The 21,498-nt window shown below is 45.0% G+C and overlaps 1 protein-coding gene across 1 annotated transcript in view; it reads right to left on the bottom strand.

Moving 5' to 3' along the window:
* Positions 1–10,576: 10,576 nt before the first annotated feature.
* Positions 10,577–21,498, bottom strand: part of ASTN1 (astrotactin 1) — a 356,585-nt gene continuing 345,663 nt past the window's right edge. Inside the window, exon 23 of the mRNA XM_086342418.1 lies at positions 10,577–15,260. Within this exon, the coding sequence (XP_086198544.1) occupies positions 15,023–15,260 (238 nt within the window). The 3' untranslated portion in view covers positions 10,577–15,022. The remainder of the gene's footprint in view (positions 15,261–21,498) is intronic.

The following is a 21,498-nucleotide window of genomic DNA, read 5'->3' as shown; positions in this document are numbered from 1 at the left end:
TTCTGAACTAGTGGTCCTCCACTCACGTCTACCCCCACCCCATCCCAGAGGATGTGCCCCCAGCCCCTGAAGATCCTGCTTCTGCTGGTGCTAATCCCTAACCTGGATGCCTCCCTCCATCTCCATATGCCCCAAACCTGCTCATTTCCCCAGTTCCTTCTCAGGTTCTCCAGTTTCATGAAGTTGTTCTTCGTCCCCCATCTGATGAGATACACTGTGTGTATGGCACCTTATTGTCCCCTCCCAGGGCTGCCATCTATGGGGTTGCACAGAGTCGGACATGACTGAAGTGACTTAGCAGCCGCAGGATAATCAACCTGATTGATGTTTTGATAGTTCTGTTCTGATCTTTCCCTCCTATTCAATGTAAACTCTTCAAAGCCAGGTGAACTCAGGGCTCTACTAGACATTCAATACCATTTCTGAGAAGTGAAAAAAAAAAAAAAAAAAAAAGTACTCCTTCATTTCAATGAAAGAAAACCAGTGTCAGAAACCATGACCTGAAAAGTGTAGCCCAGGCTGGATTTCTGGCCATATTCACTCCTTGGAACAGGCAGGCTAGGGCAAGACACAACTTCACATCTCTACACGGTAACCCTAGAAACACTATCTTACTCAATTTTGGATCTCTGACACTGCCTTACACAGTGCCCTTCCTGAATAGAACCTTGGAATTTGCTGAATTGAATCCCAATCCTGATTTTTATGAATGTGAGAGACAAAAGGAAAGAAGATGTTGTGTTTGAGGCTGGAGATGGGCTGGTGGGTCTGTACACTCGGGTGGTATGCTTTGACTTGTTCTTTAACAATAGTCTAAGCAGTGATTATAACACACAACACTGTGGTTGTGAGCCTATGGTATCAAAATGACTCATTTTGAAGTTGACCACTGAATTCAGGGTTCATCAGTCAATTTTCCATTGAGGTGTGCTCAGCTCAGATGCTCACATTTTGGTTTTAGATGTGCTATCTGCATGGATTAGGAAGAGGTAGCAACTGTTGATCAGGTGTGATAAGAGAATTGAGATGAAGTTAAGTGACATTAAGCAAGTTACTTAATGACTCAAGATTCAACTTTCCCATCTGTAAAGTGGAATGATAATTCCTAACTTAAGGAATTTTAATGTGTATTTACTGCAATAAGCACAAAGTGCCTTACATGGAGGCACTTCTAAAAATGGTGGTTATAAGTATTATTACCCAAGATCAATAGAAGTATCCCTGTTATAGAAGGAACCAGGAAGAAACAGAGTAGTGGAGATGGTGATTGGCTGGATTTTGAGCTTCCATGCACTTTCTGGCCTAGGATGTGAACTATTCTAATGGGTACTCCACCCCCCACTCTCTCTCTCACACACACACACACACACACACATACACACAACCCATATATTCACTGCTACTGCTAAGTCACTTTAGTCATGTCCGACTCTTAGCGACCCCATAGACAGCAGCCCACCAGGCTCCCCCATCCTTGGGATTCTCCAGGCAAGAACACTGGAGTGGGTTGCCATTTCCTTCTCCAATGCATGAAAGTGAAAAGTGAAAGTGAAGTCACTCAGTCATGTCCGACCTTCAGCGACCCCATGGACTGCAGCCTTCCAGGCTCCTCCGTCCATGGGATTTTCCAGGCAAGAGTACTGGAGTGGGGTGCCATTGCCTTCTCTGCCATATACTCACATAGGTTGCATATTCACATGCAATTAAGTGTTCTGTGAACCTCTGGTGATGTTTTAAATATAATTTCACTTAAAACCATGTCATATGCCAGTTTGAGGCCCCAAATTAAATAATTAGAATGTGACCCTGATTCCAAGTATTAAGGGGAGGAAAAAAATTGTTTAAACTATGTCAGCAAGACGACATCATTTATTCTCAATTTTAGAGGGTCATGTTGATGCCAGAGCATGTCCTAGGGCTCTGCCTGGCAGTATACTCACAAATAAGCAATGTGTATCCACTCATACTAATTGTAGTCTTAGACAATTCACCTTCATGAAGTAAAAGAGAGCTCCAGGCAAGGGTGTTGGCTTGAGGAGAATAACAAGGTTTCTTCTAGATGTAAATGAAGTTCCTGGAGGTATCAAGACTTTACTGTCTCAAAGAGAACATTGGTAGGAATTATAGGCATTTATGTATTCATCTTGCTCATTCAGAGATTGTAGATTTCAGACTGAAAACCTAGTGTGGACTCTCAATTCAAGATGTTGGGCAATGAGTCTTTTAGGACCCATTTCTAAGGTGGGCATGAACTTTGCAGGGCCATTATGAGCACTTGATGGGGTAACCTTAGTAACCCTTGAAAACACTTAGCATGTGAAATGTTCCATGTGTTTCTTTCCCATAGCACAGCTGGAGCTCAATAAATACTTATTAATAATAAATATTTATTAGAGAATGGATTTCCTTCTTTCTTTTCCATTGACGTGCCCAGTATCTTTCTATTAGCATTTCAATTGCACTTAAAAATCTCACCACTTGCTTCCAGTTTCCATTCATGCAATAGCTTAGACCAGAGTTTCTGCTAAGCTAGTTAAGGCTTCGGGGAAGAGGAAATGGGACAGAAAAGAGTTGCATCTGGAGAAGGGTTGAGTCTGGCAAGACCTGGAGGTGAAGGCAAAGTCAGATTCCTGCAACACCTTTTATGGGCTCTAAGGAGAGCTCCAGACCTCCTTCGTCATAAATACCTTGGCCACTACCTCATTCTTAATCAGGTTTCTTACACATCTCTTGGTTAGTGAAGCCACATTGAATCACTGGGTTTCCGACACAGACCCTGCCTTGACCTCAGACTTTCATGAGCTCCTTAACTCCAGCTTTTCAAGTCATGCCAGTCCCAGGCCTTCACTGTCCTTGTGGTCTTGTCTGTCAGGGATCCAGCATCTTTGCACACTTGCCTCTTCAACCCACTGCCACCCACATTACTGTTGCTCACATACACCACGGATCTGTCTTCTACTTGACCCAACTGTGAGGGTTTGGGGATCCCAAGGCCATGCCCACAGTGAGAATACCACCCCGGGGAAGGGCAGGCAACAAAGAGAATGACAGAAGTGAACTTTTGCAGGGAAGAACTTTCAAAGTGCCTGCTCATACCTTAAAGAATGTCCGGCTCAGAGTTTTTTGGGGAAAAAAAAATAATTTGTAGATCAAGTCTCTTTTGGCTCTTTGTGGAGATTTCCAAATTTCTTCTGGGAGGCCCCTGGTCTGTGGCCGGGGGAAAGGAAAACCCACACCTGGGAGGTCAGCTTGTCTTTTCCAGGCTGTCTTCATCCTGAGGAATCCTAAGAGGTAGGGCAGTCTTTGGTTGTGGCCCGGGCCCAGGCTCTGTGGGGAGGAATGAGGCTCCGCTCAGACATTCCAGCGGCTGCTCAAACCCAGTGGCACTTCGTTAAGTCTCGGGCCACACCCTCTCCTCTGAGTGTTTGCTGGGATTGCTACGGCAACCAATACACCCTCTCTTTATGCTCGCCTCTCCTTGCCCCACACTGGTCAGCTCCATCACCAACACCTCTACGGTGGGCCTTTTCAGATTCCTTCCTCGTTTCCAAGGGACATGGAGGCTACAGGGTGAGGATCAAAACATCTTACCCTGTCAGATACCCGAGAGTGAGATCGTAAGGTCCAGAGATCCAAAGGGCACTAGACTGACCTTCTTGTTCCGGGGTTACCATGGTGTAGACATAACAGATCCATGGGTGTGGTCAAAAGCTTCTATTCTAGAACTGTAGAGACATCTGCATAGCTGGAACAATCTTCCTGAGAATACGACCAGGCTGGAGGGTGGGAATGGCTCTTAACGTCAGTATAGATCAAAAAGTCCGTGAGCTCAGACGTGGGAGGAATTCCATGTCCATGCACACCAGTAAACTCATGTCATTAAGAATCCTTGAAAATGCATAGGCCCAGCTCCCTAGTAATGCCTTCTCCACAGCAGGGACTGACGCTGGGCTGATGACCAGGATGAAGCAGCAACACATGGACATGTAAAGATCATCGGGTCTCCTTTGTCAGTTTTGCTTCATCCAAGGAAACCCCTCCCCGCTTCATCAGCAAAACAAAACATAGCGAAATAACAGGCAAAATAAGCATTTTCAGTCAAATTGTGCTCTTGGTTAAACCCAGTCACCATGTTGACCATAGGCTCCAAGTGTCCCGGGTGAAGGAGGGTGGTCTAAGTGGCACACGTGCAGCAATGGAGGGCAGTAAAAAGGGTACACTCTTATAGCTGTTGCACAGCAGAAATTAATACAACATTGTGAAGTAATGTTGTTGTTTTTTAATACTCCAAGTAAAGTTTTTAAAAAAATGGTCCTGTAAAAAATTTTTTTGTTAAATAAAAATTTTAAAAAGATACACTCTGGCTCCCATACTTACCTGCCTTATGGCCTTGGGAAAGTTACTGAAAGTTTCTGAGTTTCCTCATCTTTAAAATGTAGATACTAACAATATCTGTCCACAGGCTTGTTGGGAGAATTAGACAAAAGAAGCCATGTCAAAGTGATGGTACCTAGCACATAATAAGCAATCAATATCACTTGCTATTAAAAACTACGTCTTCAGTGACAAATCTCCCATAAAATGGTGAAACCTCTTAGAATTTGGTTTCAAAGATAGCACGTTGTAGCATATACAGAAGTTGAACTATAATGTTGTCACATGAAACTTATATAATGTTATAAACCAATGTTTCCTCAAAAACAAAATCCAGAGGAAAAAAATAAAAGAATGCATAATATGAACTTGAAACATGTTTTCTTGATATGCTATAATGTGGTCAAGAGAAATGAAAGGGTCAGTCGCTCAGTTGTGTCTGACTCTTTGCAGCTTCCTGGACTGTAGCCCGCCAGGCTCCTCTGTCCATGGGATTCTCCAGCAAGAATACTGGAGTGGGTTGCCCTGCTCTCCTCCACATCAAGAGAAAGCAATTGGGAAAGGATAATATTAGTGGCCATAATATTAGTGGCCCGTGTGGCTCTATTTCAGTGTGTAAGAAGAGTAGACAGCCCAACCAGGGAGCACCAATGCTGTGGGGCATTTACTAAGTGTATTCCAAGCACTGTGCTAACGAGCTCCAAAACCTTCCATCATCTCATCTTCAGGCTGCTGTGTGAGTTCCTAAGCTACTGTTTCCCAGCTCAAACCCACCCTCTTGGCCTCTGCTTTGTAATGCTGCTTTTAAAATACTACAAACTGCAGTTCCTTTTGGTCATGCTAGGTTTTGTCAATAGGGGCCATGAGAGAGAGAGACTGGAGGAAAGAAGGGAGAAAGGAGTGGTCCCTTCTGGTTTGCTTGTGGTTCGTGTCGGCATCATCCTGCCAATGGCTCTTCACTGTGGCAGCACCAGTTGGTTTTAGTCTCTGTTGTCTTGGTGCCCTTGACGGACCTGCAAAAAAGCCCCATCACCAGGCAAATGGCCTCTCTCTGAGGAAACTTTCTTTTTCCTCCCTTTGTCCTCTGAGTCCAAGAGGAGTGGCTGCTTTCTGAAGGTATTCATACCTCTGTGCTATCTCAGTGCTTCAAATAGTTATGCTTTTTTTTTTTTTTTGATCCTCTACTATCTTTGAACCAATTCCCTCTATTAAATTATTTCTGTGGAAATCCTCACTGGATCTTAACTAACACACTGTTCAAGAGGCAGAAACCGAAGGAGACTTTGGGAATCCTTTGTTTCATGCCACTTAAGATCCCAAATGAACCATGAAGACTATCTTAAAAGACAGATTCAGAAATGGAAAACAATGGTTCAGAAAATATAAATAAAATGCTGTGAAAGTGATCGTGTAGTAACAGGCCCAGAGATCTCAGAAATGTTTTTTGTTCTTACTCTATTTCCATTATCAGTGCACAATGAATGTGCATTCACTTCTGTATATGTCATAAGTTATGTGATATTATTATATATAATATTATAGTGCATACATACAGGATTTTCCTGGGGGACTTCCCATGTGATCTAGTGATTAAGAATCCCCCTGCTAAAGCAAGGGACATGAGTTCGATGCCTGGTCCAGGACATAAGGTCCCACGCCATGGGGCAACCAAGCCAAAGTACCACAACTACTGAGCCCAGGCACCTAGACTAGAAAGCCTGTGTGATGCAAACCACAGAGTTCACGTGCTCTGGAGCCTATGTGCCACAACAAGCAGCTCACAGCTGCAACCAAGACCAGATGCAGCTAAATATAAATAAATTCATTTTTTAAATGATTTTTCTGGAGAGTCCTGATTTTTGGTATTCTGCGCCTGTTCTTTTTCTGTAAATTAGGGAAGGCAAATGGATGGCACATAACTTATCATTCACCATTTCCATATCCATACTAGGCATTCATCACACCTCTCACCACTCCTTCTGGCCAGATCCAGATCCAGCCTCAGACGCCTTCTCAAATCACAGGCAGCCACTATACTCGATCAAATTTAGCACTCAAGTGAAAACCCATTTGCCAACCTTGCAATCAATCTTCGAGTTTATGGAAATTTCTTTACTTTTGGCATCAGAATTCATCTTCCAGATTGTCACTCAGACCCCTAAAGAGTTACAAAATTACTATGCCAAATGATACATAATAATTTTGAGTTTAAAGTATCTATTAGTTAAGACCCAGTAAGGAAAGCAGAACACATTTTAGATAATTCAATAGAAAAAAAAAAAAGGGAACCCAATTAGAAAGGTTTAGGAGTAACAGAAAGGGCATGTGAAAAATCATGGGCCAACCCCAAAGATTGGGGACAGCGGAAAACTCCTGCCTTGAGGAGATAAGATAGTGTTACTGAAACCCAGGACTTGGAGCCACCTAAAGGGAGATGAAAGCATGGCAGGAATGTGCTGGAGGAGTTCTGAAGCCAGAGTGGCAGCTGGAATCACAGAGGAGATGCTAAGGACACCATCCAGTCAGAGAGAGGAAGAAATACCCTGGCTTATTCCCTCTCCCTGTCCTCCAATCTTCCCCCAATGCCTGCCATTGCCTGCCCCCACCCCCGGGGCTGAAAGCCTGTTGGCAAAGGTGTGTGGGAAGTGCAACTTGAAAGAACCAGCTCTCTGTGACACAGAGCAGAGCAGCAGAAGGCTGGGGAATGGATCTTAGGACAAACAGGCAGTAGGCTGTTGAGCAGTACTTGCATTACTGAGTTACGCTCAACAGTCCCTGGGGCAAAAAGGCCATGAAGGCGTGTCCCACCTGGTCTTATCCACAGGCTCTTAGGTGCCAGGACATCGCAAAGACACAGCGGGAGACAGCTTCATCTTTAAGCCAGTCGATCACAGAACACTGACTCACTGAACAGCAAAGGCCTCAGAGTCATCTGACATTTGAATCCTTCTGAATAAAGTTGCTTTTAATTATTAAGTGCAGAATACAGCCGGGGTTTTCCTCCTGGGACAGGTAGCAAGAAATCAATTAGACTAATTTGTAGCCCTGTGTGAACAGACATATTCATAAACTCTAAGAAAAGGCAGTTTGGGTGATGAAATAAGATATCAAAACCTGTCCATCAGTTTAATTACAGCACACCCTGCAAATTCCTGGCACAAAGAGGGTTTTCTCCCTCTCACTTTGGAACAGTAAAGACACGAGTCAAATTCTGGAGTCTCACATGTGTCAAAGAGAAACTGTCAGCTGTTCCATATAATGCTGAGGTTTCATTTGACACTAAGCTGCTCATTCACTGGTTCAGTTGAAATGACAATGAAATGGAAATTGACAATGGAAATGGATAGGAGCCTGTAGGTTATCAAAATCAGGCTGGAGTCCTGCATCAACGCATTAAGCTTTGCTATCCTGAAGGACAGGAGGCTTTTGTTTCCCAAGTTCTCACTCAAGTATCAGGTGTTAACCATGGATGCATGCAGAACACCAAGAACAGAGGAAAACAACCATTAAAGACCAACACGAGGCTACATTCAACAGACAGATGGAGTCCCAGTCTTTCTTGGCTCTCTGTTTTCCTCCTGTGACAGACAAAAACAAGCCAAACAAATCCCAGACCAAGCCAAAGAGACAAGCAAACCAGCTTGCAAACAAGCTATGAACCCTGAGTTCTTTTCCTGATCATGGTAGGTTTGCATGGGTCTGGCCACATTCTCCTTTGTGATCTGACATAGGGTAACCAGCAAGTGATTTGTAAAAATCTCCATGGGGGTTTTTTCCCTTTCTAGGAAACTCAATGAGAAGCCAACGCAAGAATGATGGAAGCCAGATGGTATAACGGTTAGAGTCAGACAGCCCTTGGTGCAGGTGCCTATATGTCTATGCCGCTGAGAACTAGGGCAAGTTACATAAAATCTCTGTGGTTTTGCTTCCTCTTCCCTAGGAGTATCCAGTTCACAGAACCACCATGAAGACTGAGGATGAGCATGTCGTTAAAGTGTTCAGTGCAGTGCCTAGCACACTTTACGTGTGGAATGGACACACACTTATATCCAGGAAGTTTCAAACACAGAGACAGAAAAACAAATAATTAGAAACCCTTCCCTTCTAATATTCTTTTTTGCCCCAAACTGTCTTCTCCTTTCCTTTCCTTTTCTTTTGCTGGCTCTAGAAGAACCGTCCCCTTTCCTAGAGTTTCTACTAAGTTCCCGAGGTTGATGGCTCAGTTGGTAAAGAATCTGCCTGCAATGAGGGAGACCCCAGTTCAATTCCTGGGTCAGGAAGATCCTCTAGGGAAGGGATAGCCTACCCACTCCAGTATTCTTGGGCTTCCCTTGTGGCTCAGCTGGTATAGAAGCCGCCTGCAATGTGGGAGACCTGGGTTTGATCCCTGTGTTGGGAAGATCCCCTGGAGAAGGGAAAGGCTACCCACTCCAGTATTCTGGCCTGGAGAATTCCATGGTATAGTCCATGGGTTCCCAAAGAGCTGGACACGACTGAGCGACTTTCACTTTCCTGAGGTTCACCCTCTCCGAGGTACTGGGATGAAGCATCACCCTTCTTTTTTATCCTCCTCTGTTAGAGCAGAGACTCACCCTGCTGGTGAGTGGGACATTGTGCTTATGCAGCCCAGGCTGGGTAAACTCACCTCTCCTTTTCACGGTGAGTTCACACCTGGGACAGGAACTGCTTTAATGATCAATCCCTGCATGGATGGACTAGACGCCACTGACCCCTCATCAGATTTCCTTAGTTTAGCAGACAGATCCCCATAGTGGCTTGAAACAATAACCATTTTGTTGCGTTGCATAATTTTCCGGGCTGGGAATTCAGGTGGGGCTTGGTGGGTGATTCTTTTCTCCCTTGTGATGTTGATAAGAGGTTGCTGGGTGGTGTGCTGCTGGCAGAAGGGCCAAGAGAGCTTCATTCACGTGTCTGGGGCCTTTGCTGGCATGTCTGGGAGGCCGGGCTCCACTAGCCCAGGGTGCTTACCTGTGACCTCTCCAGCGTGGTGGCCCCAGCCCGGTGGCCTCTGATTACCGCTCCAAGAGCAAGAGTTCCAGAGAAAAAGGCAGAAGCCTCAAGGCTTTTTATGACTCAGACTTGGAAGTCAGAGCGTTCCATGTCCATCATCATCTATTGGTCAAAACACTCATAAACCTGCCCAGATTCCAGAGGAGAGGCAGCAGAATACCCTTCTAGACAGGAGGGGTGTTGAAGAATTTATGGCTGTCTTTTAAAACTGCCAGTCTTCATCTTATTTTAATAATTCCCGCTTGTGCACACAGACCAGAGCGCTCACAGTCACTTTTCAAGAGGGCCGACAAGTGCCCAGGCACTAAATATCCGGCTTTTAAAGAACTGAATCATGTGTGTTGGTGGCAGCACAAAGAACATCTATATAAAGTTACAACATAGGGAGGGGTTGAAAAAGATTGAGGGTTTTGCGCTACAGTTCATTACAGCCAGCCTCTCCCAAGTGCCTATAGATAAGAACGCGTCAGGCAGGGCCTCCTGCAATATTATTCTTAGATGCCCAATGTATAAATATCACAACTCCCACAGTGTCCTGTCCATCTCTGTCATAGTTCTTGTCACCCTTGTAAGGATGGGTTCAGTGTCTAACTTTTCCTATAAATGCCATACTCAGTGCGGTAGAACTAGCTTGTCTAATCAGCAGTGTATTCCCTACACTGCACAGTGTCTGAAATACAGCAGATGAGCAATAAATACATTTTATTGGCTAATTATTTGGAGATGGTGGTAGAAAGAAGATGAAAACTGCTAGTATCTAACAATAAGCTTATAATTTTCTATGAAGGTTTAACTTTTTTCCTATTTAGGTTGATGGGCTATAACGCTTATGTATATAGTATCTAAAGGCTTCCCAGGTGGCTCTAGTGGTAAAGAACCTAGTCACCAATGCAGGAGAGGTTAGAAATACAGGTTCAATCCCTGAGTTGGAAAGATCCCCTGGAGGAGGGCATGGCAACCCACTCAGTATTCTTGCTAGGAAAATCCCATGGACAGAAGAGCCTGGCAGGCTGCAGTCCATAGGGTCCCAAAGAGTTGGACATGACTGAGCGACTTAGCACGCACACATGTAGAATCTAAAGTATGACATTTAAAGCTTTAATATTAAAATTCCTCAGTTGGTCCGATCAGATTAGCCTGATTATTGAAAGACACAGGTAACACCCACACATCCGACACTTACTAATAGCTTAGTTTATTATTTAGTTGGTTATCCCATTTGTATAATCGTACAGTGACTCTCTCTTAAACAACACTGCTATACCTGGAGTTGGTCACACTGTATCTCCCTTCCTTCTATAGTAGGAAAGTGGTTTTTTTCCACACTCAGTTTTTTTAACAGAACATTTTCAAATATCAAGAAGTACGATGAACTAAAAAGAATGAATGGAGCAAGCTCCATGGAAAACGATTGCACACTTAGTTAAAGGTCTAATGCCATTACCGTGGGCCGTGTCCATTCAGGAGGAACCCCCGGGGGGTCTCGTGGGAGCTGGGGCTGGCAGCGTGTTGCTGGGTATAAGTGACTCCCTAAAGACCTGTTTGGCAGCTTGGAAAGTTGAGGTTTAATACTGGCCCCATCCATTACCTTTCTAGTCAGAATGGGTTCCTCCCACTGGGCAGTGTTTCGGACTGTGACTGCAGGGGCCTTCCTCGAGCAAAATCCTCCAGTGAAATCCTCGGGGGAACCTCACACGCTGTCCCGCTCCATTCATACTGATCTTATCTTAACTGAAAGTAAATGGGACCCAGGCATAGGGGCCGTGTGTACAGTGTATACAGTTTGTGTATATGCTGCGTGTTTCTGTAGTGCATGAATAGTGTGTGTATACTGTATATATATACAGTATGTCTGTAGAAAGTATATGCAGTGTGTGTATTCTCTGTAGTGTGTGTTGTGTATGTACAGTGGGTATGCAGTGTGTGTGTATACAGTGTGAGTGCCTATGTGTAGTGTGTATATATAGTGTGTGTGCACAGGGGCTGTGTGTACCTATTGCTTGTATTTGTGTAGTGTGTAAATAGTGTGTGTAATCTACAGTGTGTGTGTAGAAGGTACATATGTACAGTGTACACAGTGTGTGGATAGCATGTGTGTGTAGAGTGTGTACAATGTGGATGCAGTCTGCACTGTGCTGTGCATGTAGTGTGTGTACACTGTGAAGAGTTTATAATGCATGCAGTGTGTCTGCGTGTGTGTAAACACTGTGTTGTGTGTGGTGTGTGCATGTGTGTGTGTGTATATACTGTGTAGAGTTTGGAGAGTGTGTCTGCAGTATGTGCACACTTTGTGTGTGTGTGTGTGTGTAAACAGTCTCTGTTGAGAGTGTGTGGTGTGTGTGTACTGTGTGGAGTGTGTACAATGTGTGTGCAGTGTGTGTATATAATGTGTAGAGTGTGTGTTATGTGTGCGTGTGTGTGTTGTGTGTGTGTATATATATATATATATACTGTGTCGTGTGTGTGTGCGTGCGTGTTGTGTGTATATATATATACATATATACTGTGTCGTGTGTGTGTGTGTGTATATAATGTGTGTCGTGTGTGTGTGTGCGTGTGTGTTGTGTATATATATATACTGTGTCGTGTGTGTGTGTGCGTGCGTGTGTATATAATGTGTGTCGTGTGTGTGTGTGCATGTGTGTTGTGTATATATATATACTGTGTCGTGTGTGTGTGCGTGTGTGTTGTGTGTATATATATATACATATATACTGTGTCGTGCGTGTGTGTGCGTGTGTGTTGTGTATACATATATACTGTGTCGTGTGTGTGTGTGCGTGTGTGTGTAGGGCACAGGGGACATTGAAGGAGGAAGGGCTCGCAGAGGCAGAGGAAGGGGTTGGGGAGGGTCGTAGGCAGGAGAAGCAGACAAAGATAAGGAGGGACCTTGTTGGGGGGGCCAGGAAGAAGGAGGAAAGTGTGAGCCTGCTTCATTTCAGTAACACACAAGGAGGGGCAGGAACAAGGAATGGTGGTCCTGATGCCACTGCCTGGCCCTGCCCCAGCCCAAGATAGCAGCAGCCCGGACGTCCTCTCGTTGGCTGTGCGGAACCCCTGTGTTTTCTGCGCAGACTTGAATAAAGGACCGAGACATGGCAGCAGGGGCAAAACCAGGCCTTCCCAGGCCCCACCCCATTGGCTGGGGTCCCCCCTCTGCTGCCTATACCCCTTCCTGTCTGGTCAAGGTGAGACACTGACCCTTGAGGCGTTTCACTTGAGGGGTGTCTTGGGGTTTTCTGCCAACCCTTGCTCTGGAGGTGCATTCCAGAGCTTGATATAAAACCTTTCCATCTTTCTGTGGAAAGAGAGGGGCGTGAGGTCACAGGCTCACTCCCAGGCACCAGCGAGGAAGACTTGTGACCCGCCCTGAGGTCCCAAAGGGCACCCAGCTGCAGGGCGAGGGTGCCGTGTCCCCTCCCACTGCACCACACTGCGGGCACATCTGTGCCAAGGAGGCAGGGGCCAAGGAGAGCGGGGCCCGGGCAATACTGAAGGCAGTGCTGAGGAGGGTGAGGGCTTACAATCCTGTGCTCTGGAGTCCGGAGCCTGAATTCATACTGTACCTCAGGCAGGTAAGAAAGAGTAGCTGTGAGAATCCGCTGTCAGTAAAGTGCTTAGAGCAGTGTCTGGCACACAGTAAGCACTCAATAAATGAGCTCTGTCATTCTAACCGGGCTTCCCAGGTGGCACTAGACCCACCTGCCAATGCAGGAGACATAGAGATGCCAATTCCATCCCTGGGTCAGGACGATCCCTTGGAGGAGGGCATGACAATCCACTCCAGTATTCTTGCCTGGAAAATCCCAAGGACAGAGGAGCCTGGCAGGCTACAGTCCATGGAATCACAAACAGTAAGACATGACTGAACCAACTTAGCACGCATGTCATTCTAACCACTTAGAAAAACATCAATAGGGTTCAACAATGGGCTTTAAAGATTCTTGTCTACTTCCCTTGTGTTTCTAAGTGCAGAGTCCTGGTCAAAGGCAGGTTGGCTGAAAGCATGTGTTCAGGCCTCTGAGGTGCGTGTGTGGGGACAGTTAAGGCCGTTACTGGTCCACAGGACCCTGCAGAGCTCTTTCTGAGGGGCTAGGTTTCCCTCTGGTTGGGCACCTATTCATGCCAGTGCTAATGCTCAGGGAACCGAGCAGAAACAATGACCCGATCTTTACCTGCAGTCAGGGGAGCTCACCTACACAGCACTGCTAACGCTTCTGCAACTAGAAGGGGGTTAAAATGGTGGAATTCTCATCCAGAGAAATGATTTGCAAAACTAGCAACATAATTAAGGAAATCTGGCAAAGGGGGTGTGGGGGAGTGGATGGAAGGGTTTTCTGAGGGGTAATAACTTCAGTTCATTACAACACTGCCATGGAGGTCTGGAGCCCACCTGACCAAAGCAGGCATCAGCCAGGACTGGTCTGTGCAGGATAAAGGCTGTGGAGACCACAGATTCCAGGTGTGTGATATGTACTGCTGGTCTGGAGAAGCTCACCCTGGAGGTGCTGGAGTTTTTAAAAGAAGAAACTATACAGTCCACAGAATGTGGACTGTTAACTAGACTCCCAGGTAGACTGCTCCACGGGTACATTATGTTGCCTCTTAAAGATCATATTGTTTGGAGGAGGAAAGGGCAGAGTTCTTCTGGAAGGAGATTTAATTTCAGTCCTGTCTTAAAAGATTGTTATTGTTCAGTAGCTCAGTCCTGTCTGACTCTTTGCGACCCCATGGACTGCAGCACACCAGGCTTCCCTATCCTTTACCATCTCCAGAAGTCTGCTCAAACTCATGTCCATTGAGTCGGTGACACCATCCAACCATCGCATCCTCTGTTGTCTTCTCCTCCTGCTTCAATGTTTCCTACCACCAGGGTCTTTTCCAATGAGTTGGCTCTTTGCATCAGGTGGCCAAAGTATTGGAGCTTCAGCATCAGTCCTTCCAATGAATATTCAGGATTGATTTCCTTTAGGATTGACTGGTTTGATCTCCTTAAAATAAGGGAGGACCCAAAAAGCCAGGAGGCTTTTGGAGGCTGAGCTCACCTGTGAGGTGTGAAGAGAGCAATCGGAAGGCCTGGGGAGCAATCACAAGACCCACAGAGCAGCCACCTTCCCAGCTTTCTTGTCGTTCTCTGTGAGCAGAGATTAGGTTCCCAGCATGAGAGTTTCTGGAGGACATGTGAGAGTACGGCCTGAGGCTGTTCTGACAACTTTCTGGCCTCATCTCTGTCCCTAGTTGCACGGGACTTAGGAATTCAGCACAGGTGCACCAACCAAGTGGCCCTTTCACGAGAAGCATGGCAGAACTCGAGCATTCTGATGAACCTCTTGGACAAAAAATGAACAAAACAAACTAACTGCAAAACAAGCCCCAAAGTAACCCCCTAAAGAGAAATTTATGAAGCCCTGGGTAGCAGGCTTACTGACCACGCAGATGGAGAACATGATACCAAAGAAGTTCCGCAGGGAGCAAGGGTCACCTTCTCCCCGGTTTAGATGTTGCTTGTGGAGGTTTGAATGTTCCATTAAAAAATATTAAAAATCCGCACGCCAACCCAGACATTCCCCTCCTCTCTCCTGCTTCCTTTCGGCAGCCACTCTCTGGCATCATCGCACTAGATGTCTTTGCTGTCCCCGTAATCATTGTAGGGGATACTCAGGGTCTGCTCCTCGCACGTCTTCCTGAGGTCCCGGCTGAGCTCTGACCAGTCAAGTCCATAGGGCTTGATCTCGCTGTAGCGGCAGCCCAGATACTTGAGGGAGCTGCGTCGCAAGCCTATCTTGGGTTCCTGGAGGAGTCCATTGCACCAACCGCTGAGATCTCCAAGCTGAGAAAGGATGAGGCCAGCTTTCCTATGGAGCAAGCACAGAGGATGCTTAAGTTAGAAAGACAAGAAGACAGCAAGGACAAATAGTGTGAAATTGTAAGCTCCAAGAGGGCAGAGCCCAGTCTGTTTTGCTTACTGTTCCATGTTTAATGCTTAGAAACAGGGGCGGGCCGGTGGGGGGAACTTCCATAAATGCTCATCAAGAATGAGTGAATGTTCGCAGCAGCACCTTTTACAGTAGCTAGGACACAGACACGACCTAAATGTCCATCCACAGATGAGTGGATACATACATTGTGGTATTTATACACAATGAAATATTACTCAGCTATAAAAAAGAATGCATTCCAGTCAGTCCTAATGATGTGGATGAACCTAGAGCCTATGACACAGAGTGAAGCAAGTCAGAAAGAGAAAGACAAATACTGTATATTAATGCATGCTTACTTATGGAATCTAGAAAGATGATACTGATGAACCTATTTGCAAGGCAGCAATGGAGACACAGACCTAGAAAACACATTTATAGACACGGGAGTGGGGGTGGGAGGAGACGGTGGGACGAATGGGGAGAGTAGCGTGGAAACATACATTACCATATGGAAAATAGATAGCAAGTGGGAATTGCTGTGTGACACAGGGAGCTCAACCCAGTGCTCTGTGGAATGATGCCCTAGAGGGGTGGGATGGGGTGGGAAATGGGAGGGCGGGTTCAGGAGGGAGGGGACATATGTATACCTGTGGCTGACTCATGTTGATGTATGGCAGACGCCAACACGATATTGTAAAGCAATTATCCTCCAATAAAAAAACATAAGGGAAAAATGAATGAGTGAAATAATTAATTAATAAGGCCGGGTGAGCAAAGTAGGGCACCGAGATGAAACAAAGAAACAAAACGCAATGAGGACAAATAAGAAAAAATGACTAATACTTTAGAAATTCATGCCCTCTTAAAATCATAGAGTTGTCAGTTTTGAAAGGCAAGTCAGATCAATTTACTTTAAAGCCAGTAATTTATCATCATTAAATGACAAACATAATATGTTTGACTGGATATTTCCCTTTTCAAGGCTATTTCTGAACTGAGTAGAAGCAGCCAATATATTGCACTCGGGGGATATCAAATGTAACTAATTATGCCTGTCTGAAGGTAATTATAGTGTGATAAGGGCGCCAACAATAAAGTCCTCAGTGCATACTACACAGGGTCATTCTTTGGGAAAATGCAGACTCTCAGTAGCACACATCACCTAATTAATCCCCAGGTGAGTGCCTGCTCTGTTTTGTAATCCCCCTCTAAAGTCAGGAGGCCCCCATCCAAAGAGCAGGAAGACAAGGAGGTGATGAGATAGCACCTGAGCTGTTGCAGATCCAGAGAACCAGAACCAGAACCAGAGAACCAGACAGAGGAGGGCAAGGTCTCCCCAGGTTCACACATGCTAGAAAGGAGTGATCCCACCGGGCTAAGAATAGAGAGTGGGATCCTGCATGTAGCCCGGGGAAGCTGGCTGTCACCACGATCTTGTTAATCGGTGTATAGCTTCTCCCTGGCCTCCACTTCTGATGTTAGAGACAGGACCCCCTGATAACCAGTTTTCAGCCCACACTGGCTTTGACTCTGAACACTTAGGAATAAATGAAGGAATGGGGTCCCCTTCATTTAGCTCTGTTCTTTCCCTTCTTCCAAAACCCACGGGTGACCAGAGACCCATGAAGGAATAGTCTCTTATTCCAACAAGCCCATGCAAAGCTGTAAAATCTGTTCTGGAAAGCTCAGGGAGCAGGACCCCTTGCGGTATTTACATGGGAGGAATCATCTCTTTTCTAATTCAGTCCACAACTCTCTCCAGAAACTGGAAGTTTACACGTTGAGTTTAGAATGAGCTCTCAAGAACAAGAAGCACGTTCATTTCAAGCCTCTTCTTCCGTCCTGGCTCTGAGCACAACAGGGGTGAGCTCACCGCATTCCTAGGAGGGCAAGTGAGGGATTGCGGGGGGGATGATGTTGGAGGCAAGGTATTGAGCTACGGCAGCAAAGTCAAGGGGCCGTCGGAGTGTGAGGTCATCAGGGGCCAGCTGCATCTTCTCCCACTTCAGTGGTGGGTCAGAGAAAATCAAATAAACACTCTGCCCACTAAGTCACATCTTATTCAGATTGTCTCTCCTCTGCCCATCAGCCTCTGCCGTTTGGCCAAGCAGCCTTTCCAAAAGCCGTCAGCAACAGGGTCTTTGGTGGCCTTCCTCTTAATCTGTCCTGCTGCATGTCATTAGCTGCTGACACATTCTTGGGAGGTGGATGAAGGGCGAGGGAAGGAAGACCGAAGGGCAGCCTCTGCATCTGCATCTTGAGGAGATGGATAAAGGAACACATCCTAGCCATTCTTTCAAACAAATGGATTCAATTAGCCCATGGAGTTTTGTGGCTATTATCATCACTCGCTTAAAAAAAGAAAATAATTAATTTGGGTCTGCCCTTGACTATCTCAGAGCCTGCAGCTTTCTTCTTTCTTAAGAGTGAGGCAACCAATGCTGTCCTCAAGATAGTTCAACTCTCAACTCAATCTGGAGGCCTCCGTGAATTTGGATGCAACCGGATTGGATTGAACCAATCCTTTCTCCTTGCTTGCAGGACACATGTACCCACCGACCCTTTTCTATTCATTCTCACAGCTAACTCGAAAGTGGGTTGATGCATCTCAAGGCAAGAGACTTGTTGTTTCCTGTGGTTCTCCCTCGGATCCATAACACTGAAAAATAAAATTTTATTTTCCATGGGATAATGAAACTACAATTTCCCCCTAATATATAGCCTTGAAAACCCAATATTACACATGAGAGAATCTTCTGGGAAGAGTTTTGAGAAGAGTGTCAAGTCAGCAGCAGGCCTTACTTTACAGTGAGATCTACTTTTTTTTCCCCTGCTCACTTTCATTAACCAATTTTCCTTCTGACTCTTGAGTTACAAGAGAGAAATTTTAAAAGCAATCCATACTGCCTTCCATCGAGATGATGCATACAAGGTTAGTGCTATTCAAATTGTGACATTTACGTTTCCTGACAAAGAACTGCATATATGCACACTCCACAAATGTCAGAGAGAAGAAGGCAGGGAGCAGGAAACCGAAAGGAAAGCAGCGAGCACAGAGGGAAAGGGGGACAGAGCTGGAGAGAAGGGATGATACCCATTATGAGTAATAATGAGGGCAGGAGTAAGGGTAAGGTATGGAACAAGGAAGATATTTCTTAATATGTATCTACTTTCTAACCCAGGGTTTGCTTTTTACCAAAACTGAGACAAAACAAATTAAAAGGCCCTTATATAGTGCTGTCTGCATCCCATCCATAGCCATGGCATCTGTTTACCCAAGGACTATCAACTGTCATAAATTTCAGGAAATAGTTTATGGAATGCCAAAAGATTCTTCCTGATCTTACACATAAAATCATTTTATTTTAGGAAGATAATCCTAAATTCTCTCCTTCCTTCAAAAGTAAGAGAATAGGTGGTGGAGGACAGATGTCCTACATGAGGGTCTCCTAAGAGAGTTTATAATTTCAGGTCACAAGAGGCACCGTGAGGCCAAGTCACCCTTCAGTCTGATGAGAGGCCAGATGGTTGGGATAACCTCTGGGTGATACCTTTGTTCATCTCATTGGCAGGACAGCAAGAATTCTGAGTGCCAGAGAATACTACTATGTTGATTTTCTTCATTTATTTTCTCCTCTTTTTCTTTCTCTTCCTTCTTCTCTCCCCTCCTTCTTTCCTTCCTTGCCTTATTTTTGCTCGTTTATGAACTCTTACATAGTTTGGGAACATAGAAGTCCCAACATTCTACACGAAAAGCCTCTTCACTGTGTCTATCTGAAAATTCCATTATTGCCAGGGAAATCTCTTCTCAGAGCAGCAGTGCACAGCCATGGTGAATGGAACAGATGAAAGGGGACTCTACACATTCCCCCCATTCCTCTCTTTCCAAGAACTCTATCTGCGTTGTTGTTTTTGTTCAGTCGCTAAATTCTGTCTAACTCTTTGCGACCCCATGGACTGCAGCACGCCAGGCTTCCCTGCCCATCACTATTTCCCGGAGTTTGCTCAAATTAACGTCCATTGAGTTGGTGATGCCATCCAACCATCTCATCCTCTGTCACCCTCTTCTCCTGCCCTCAATCCCAGCATGAAGGTCTTTTCCAATAAGTCAGCATCAGGTGGCCAAAATATTGGAGCTTCAGCATCAGTCCTTCAATAAATATCCGGGGTTGATTTCCTTTAGGGTTGACTGGTTTGATCTCCTTGCTGTCCAAGGGTCTCTCAAAGTCTTCTCCAGCACCACAGTTCAGAAGCATTAATTCTTCAGCACTCAGTCTTCGTCACAGCTCAACTCTCACATCCAGGCATGACTATGGTCCAAATCTCACATACATGCATGACTACTGGAAAAACCATGGCTTTGACTATATGGACCTTTGCTAACAAAGTGGTATCTCTGCTTTTCAATATGCCATCTAGGTTTGTCATAGCTTTCCTTTCAAGGAGCAAGCATCTTTTAATTTCATGGCTGCAGTCATCATCCACAGTGATTTTGGAGCCCAAGAAAATAAAATCTGTCACTGTTTCCACAATCCCCATCCATTTGCATGAAATGATGGGACTGGATGTCATGATCTTAGTTTTTTGAATGTTGAGTTTTAAGCTGGCTTTTCACTCTCCTCTTTCATCCTCATCGAGGCTCTTTAGTTCCTCTTTGCTTTCTGCTATTAGAGTGGTGTCATCTATGTATCTAAGGTTGTTGATATTTCTTCCAGCAATCTTGGTTCCAGCTTGTGAGTCATTCAGCATGGCATTTCACATGATGTACTCTGCATAGAAGTTAAATAAGCAAGGTGACAATATACAGCCTTGATGTAATCCTTTCCCAATTTGGAACCAGTTTGTTGTTCCAAGTCCAGTTCTAACTGTTGCTTCAGCATAAAAGTTTCACAGGAGACAGGTAAGGTGCTCTGGCATTCCCGTTTCTTTAAGAATTTTCCAATTTGTTGTGATCCACATAGTCAAACACTTTAGCATAGTCAGTGAAGCAGAAGTAGAGATGCTTTCCTGGAATTCCTTTGCTTTTTCTATGATCCAACAGATGTTGGCAATTTGATCTCTGGTTCCCCTGCCTTTTTAAAATCCAGATTATACATCTGGAAGTTCTCAGTTTGCTGAAGTGAGGCTATTGAAGCCTCACTTGGAGAATTTTGAGAATTACCTTCCTAGCATGTGAGATGAGTGCAATTGTGCAGTAGTTTGAGCATTCTTTGGCATTGCCTTTCTTTGGGATTGAAGTGAAAACTGACCTTTTCCACTCCTGTGGCCACTGTTGAGTTTCCAAATTTGCTGGCATATTGAGTGTAGCACTTTCACAGCATCATCTTTCAGGATTTGAAATAGCTCAACTGGAATTCCATTACCTCCACTAGCTTTGTTTGTAGTAATGCTTCCTAAGGCCCACTTGACTTCACATTCCAGGATGTCGGGCTCTAGGTGAGTGACCATACTATCTTGATTATCCAAGACCTTTTTTTTTTAATAGTTCTTCTGCATATTCTTGCCACCTCTTCTTAATCTCTTTTGCTTCTGTTAGGTCCTTTCTGTTTCTGTCCTATATTGTGCCCATCCTTGCATGAAATGTTCCCTTGGTATTTCCAATTTTCTAGAAGAGATCTCTAGATTTTCCCTTTCTACTGTATTCCTCCATTTCTTTGCACTCTTCACATAAGAAGGCTTTCTTATCTCCACTTGCTATTCTCTGGAACTCTGCATTCAGTGGGTATATCTTTCCCTTTCTCCTTTCCCTTCTCTTCTTTTTCTCAGCTATCTGTAAGGCCTCGTCAGACACCACTTTGCCTTCTTGCATTTCTTTTTCTTTGAGATGGGTTTGGTCACCGCCTCCTATACAATGTTGTGAACCTCCATCCATAGTTCTTCAGGCACTCTGTCTACCAGCTCTAATCCTTTGAATCTATGTGTCACCTCTACTGTAAAATCACAAAGGATCTGACTTAGGTCATGCCTGAATGGCCTAGTGGTTTTCCCTATTTTCTTCAATTTATGCCTGAATTTTGCAATAAGGAGCCGATGATCTGAGCTACAGTCAGCTCCAGGTCTTGCTTTGCTGACTGTATAGAGCTTCTCCATCTCTGGCTGCAAAGAATATAATCAATCTGATTTGGTATATATAACCTATCTCTGAGTTATATAACCTAAAAGCAGAGGAAGT

This window comes from Bos grunniens, chromosome 16 (assembly GCF_055505025.1).
Source record: "Bos grunniens cultivar Pamir isolate PY7600 chromosome 16, Bosgru_T2T1.0, whole genome shotgun sequence".
Taxonomy (NCBI): Eukaryota; Metazoa; Chordata; class Mammalia; order Artiodactyla; family Bovidae; genus Bos; species Bos grunniens.
The sequence above is the reverse complement of the archived record's forward strand: the minus strand, read 5'-3'. Positions and strand labels throughout refer to the sequence as shown.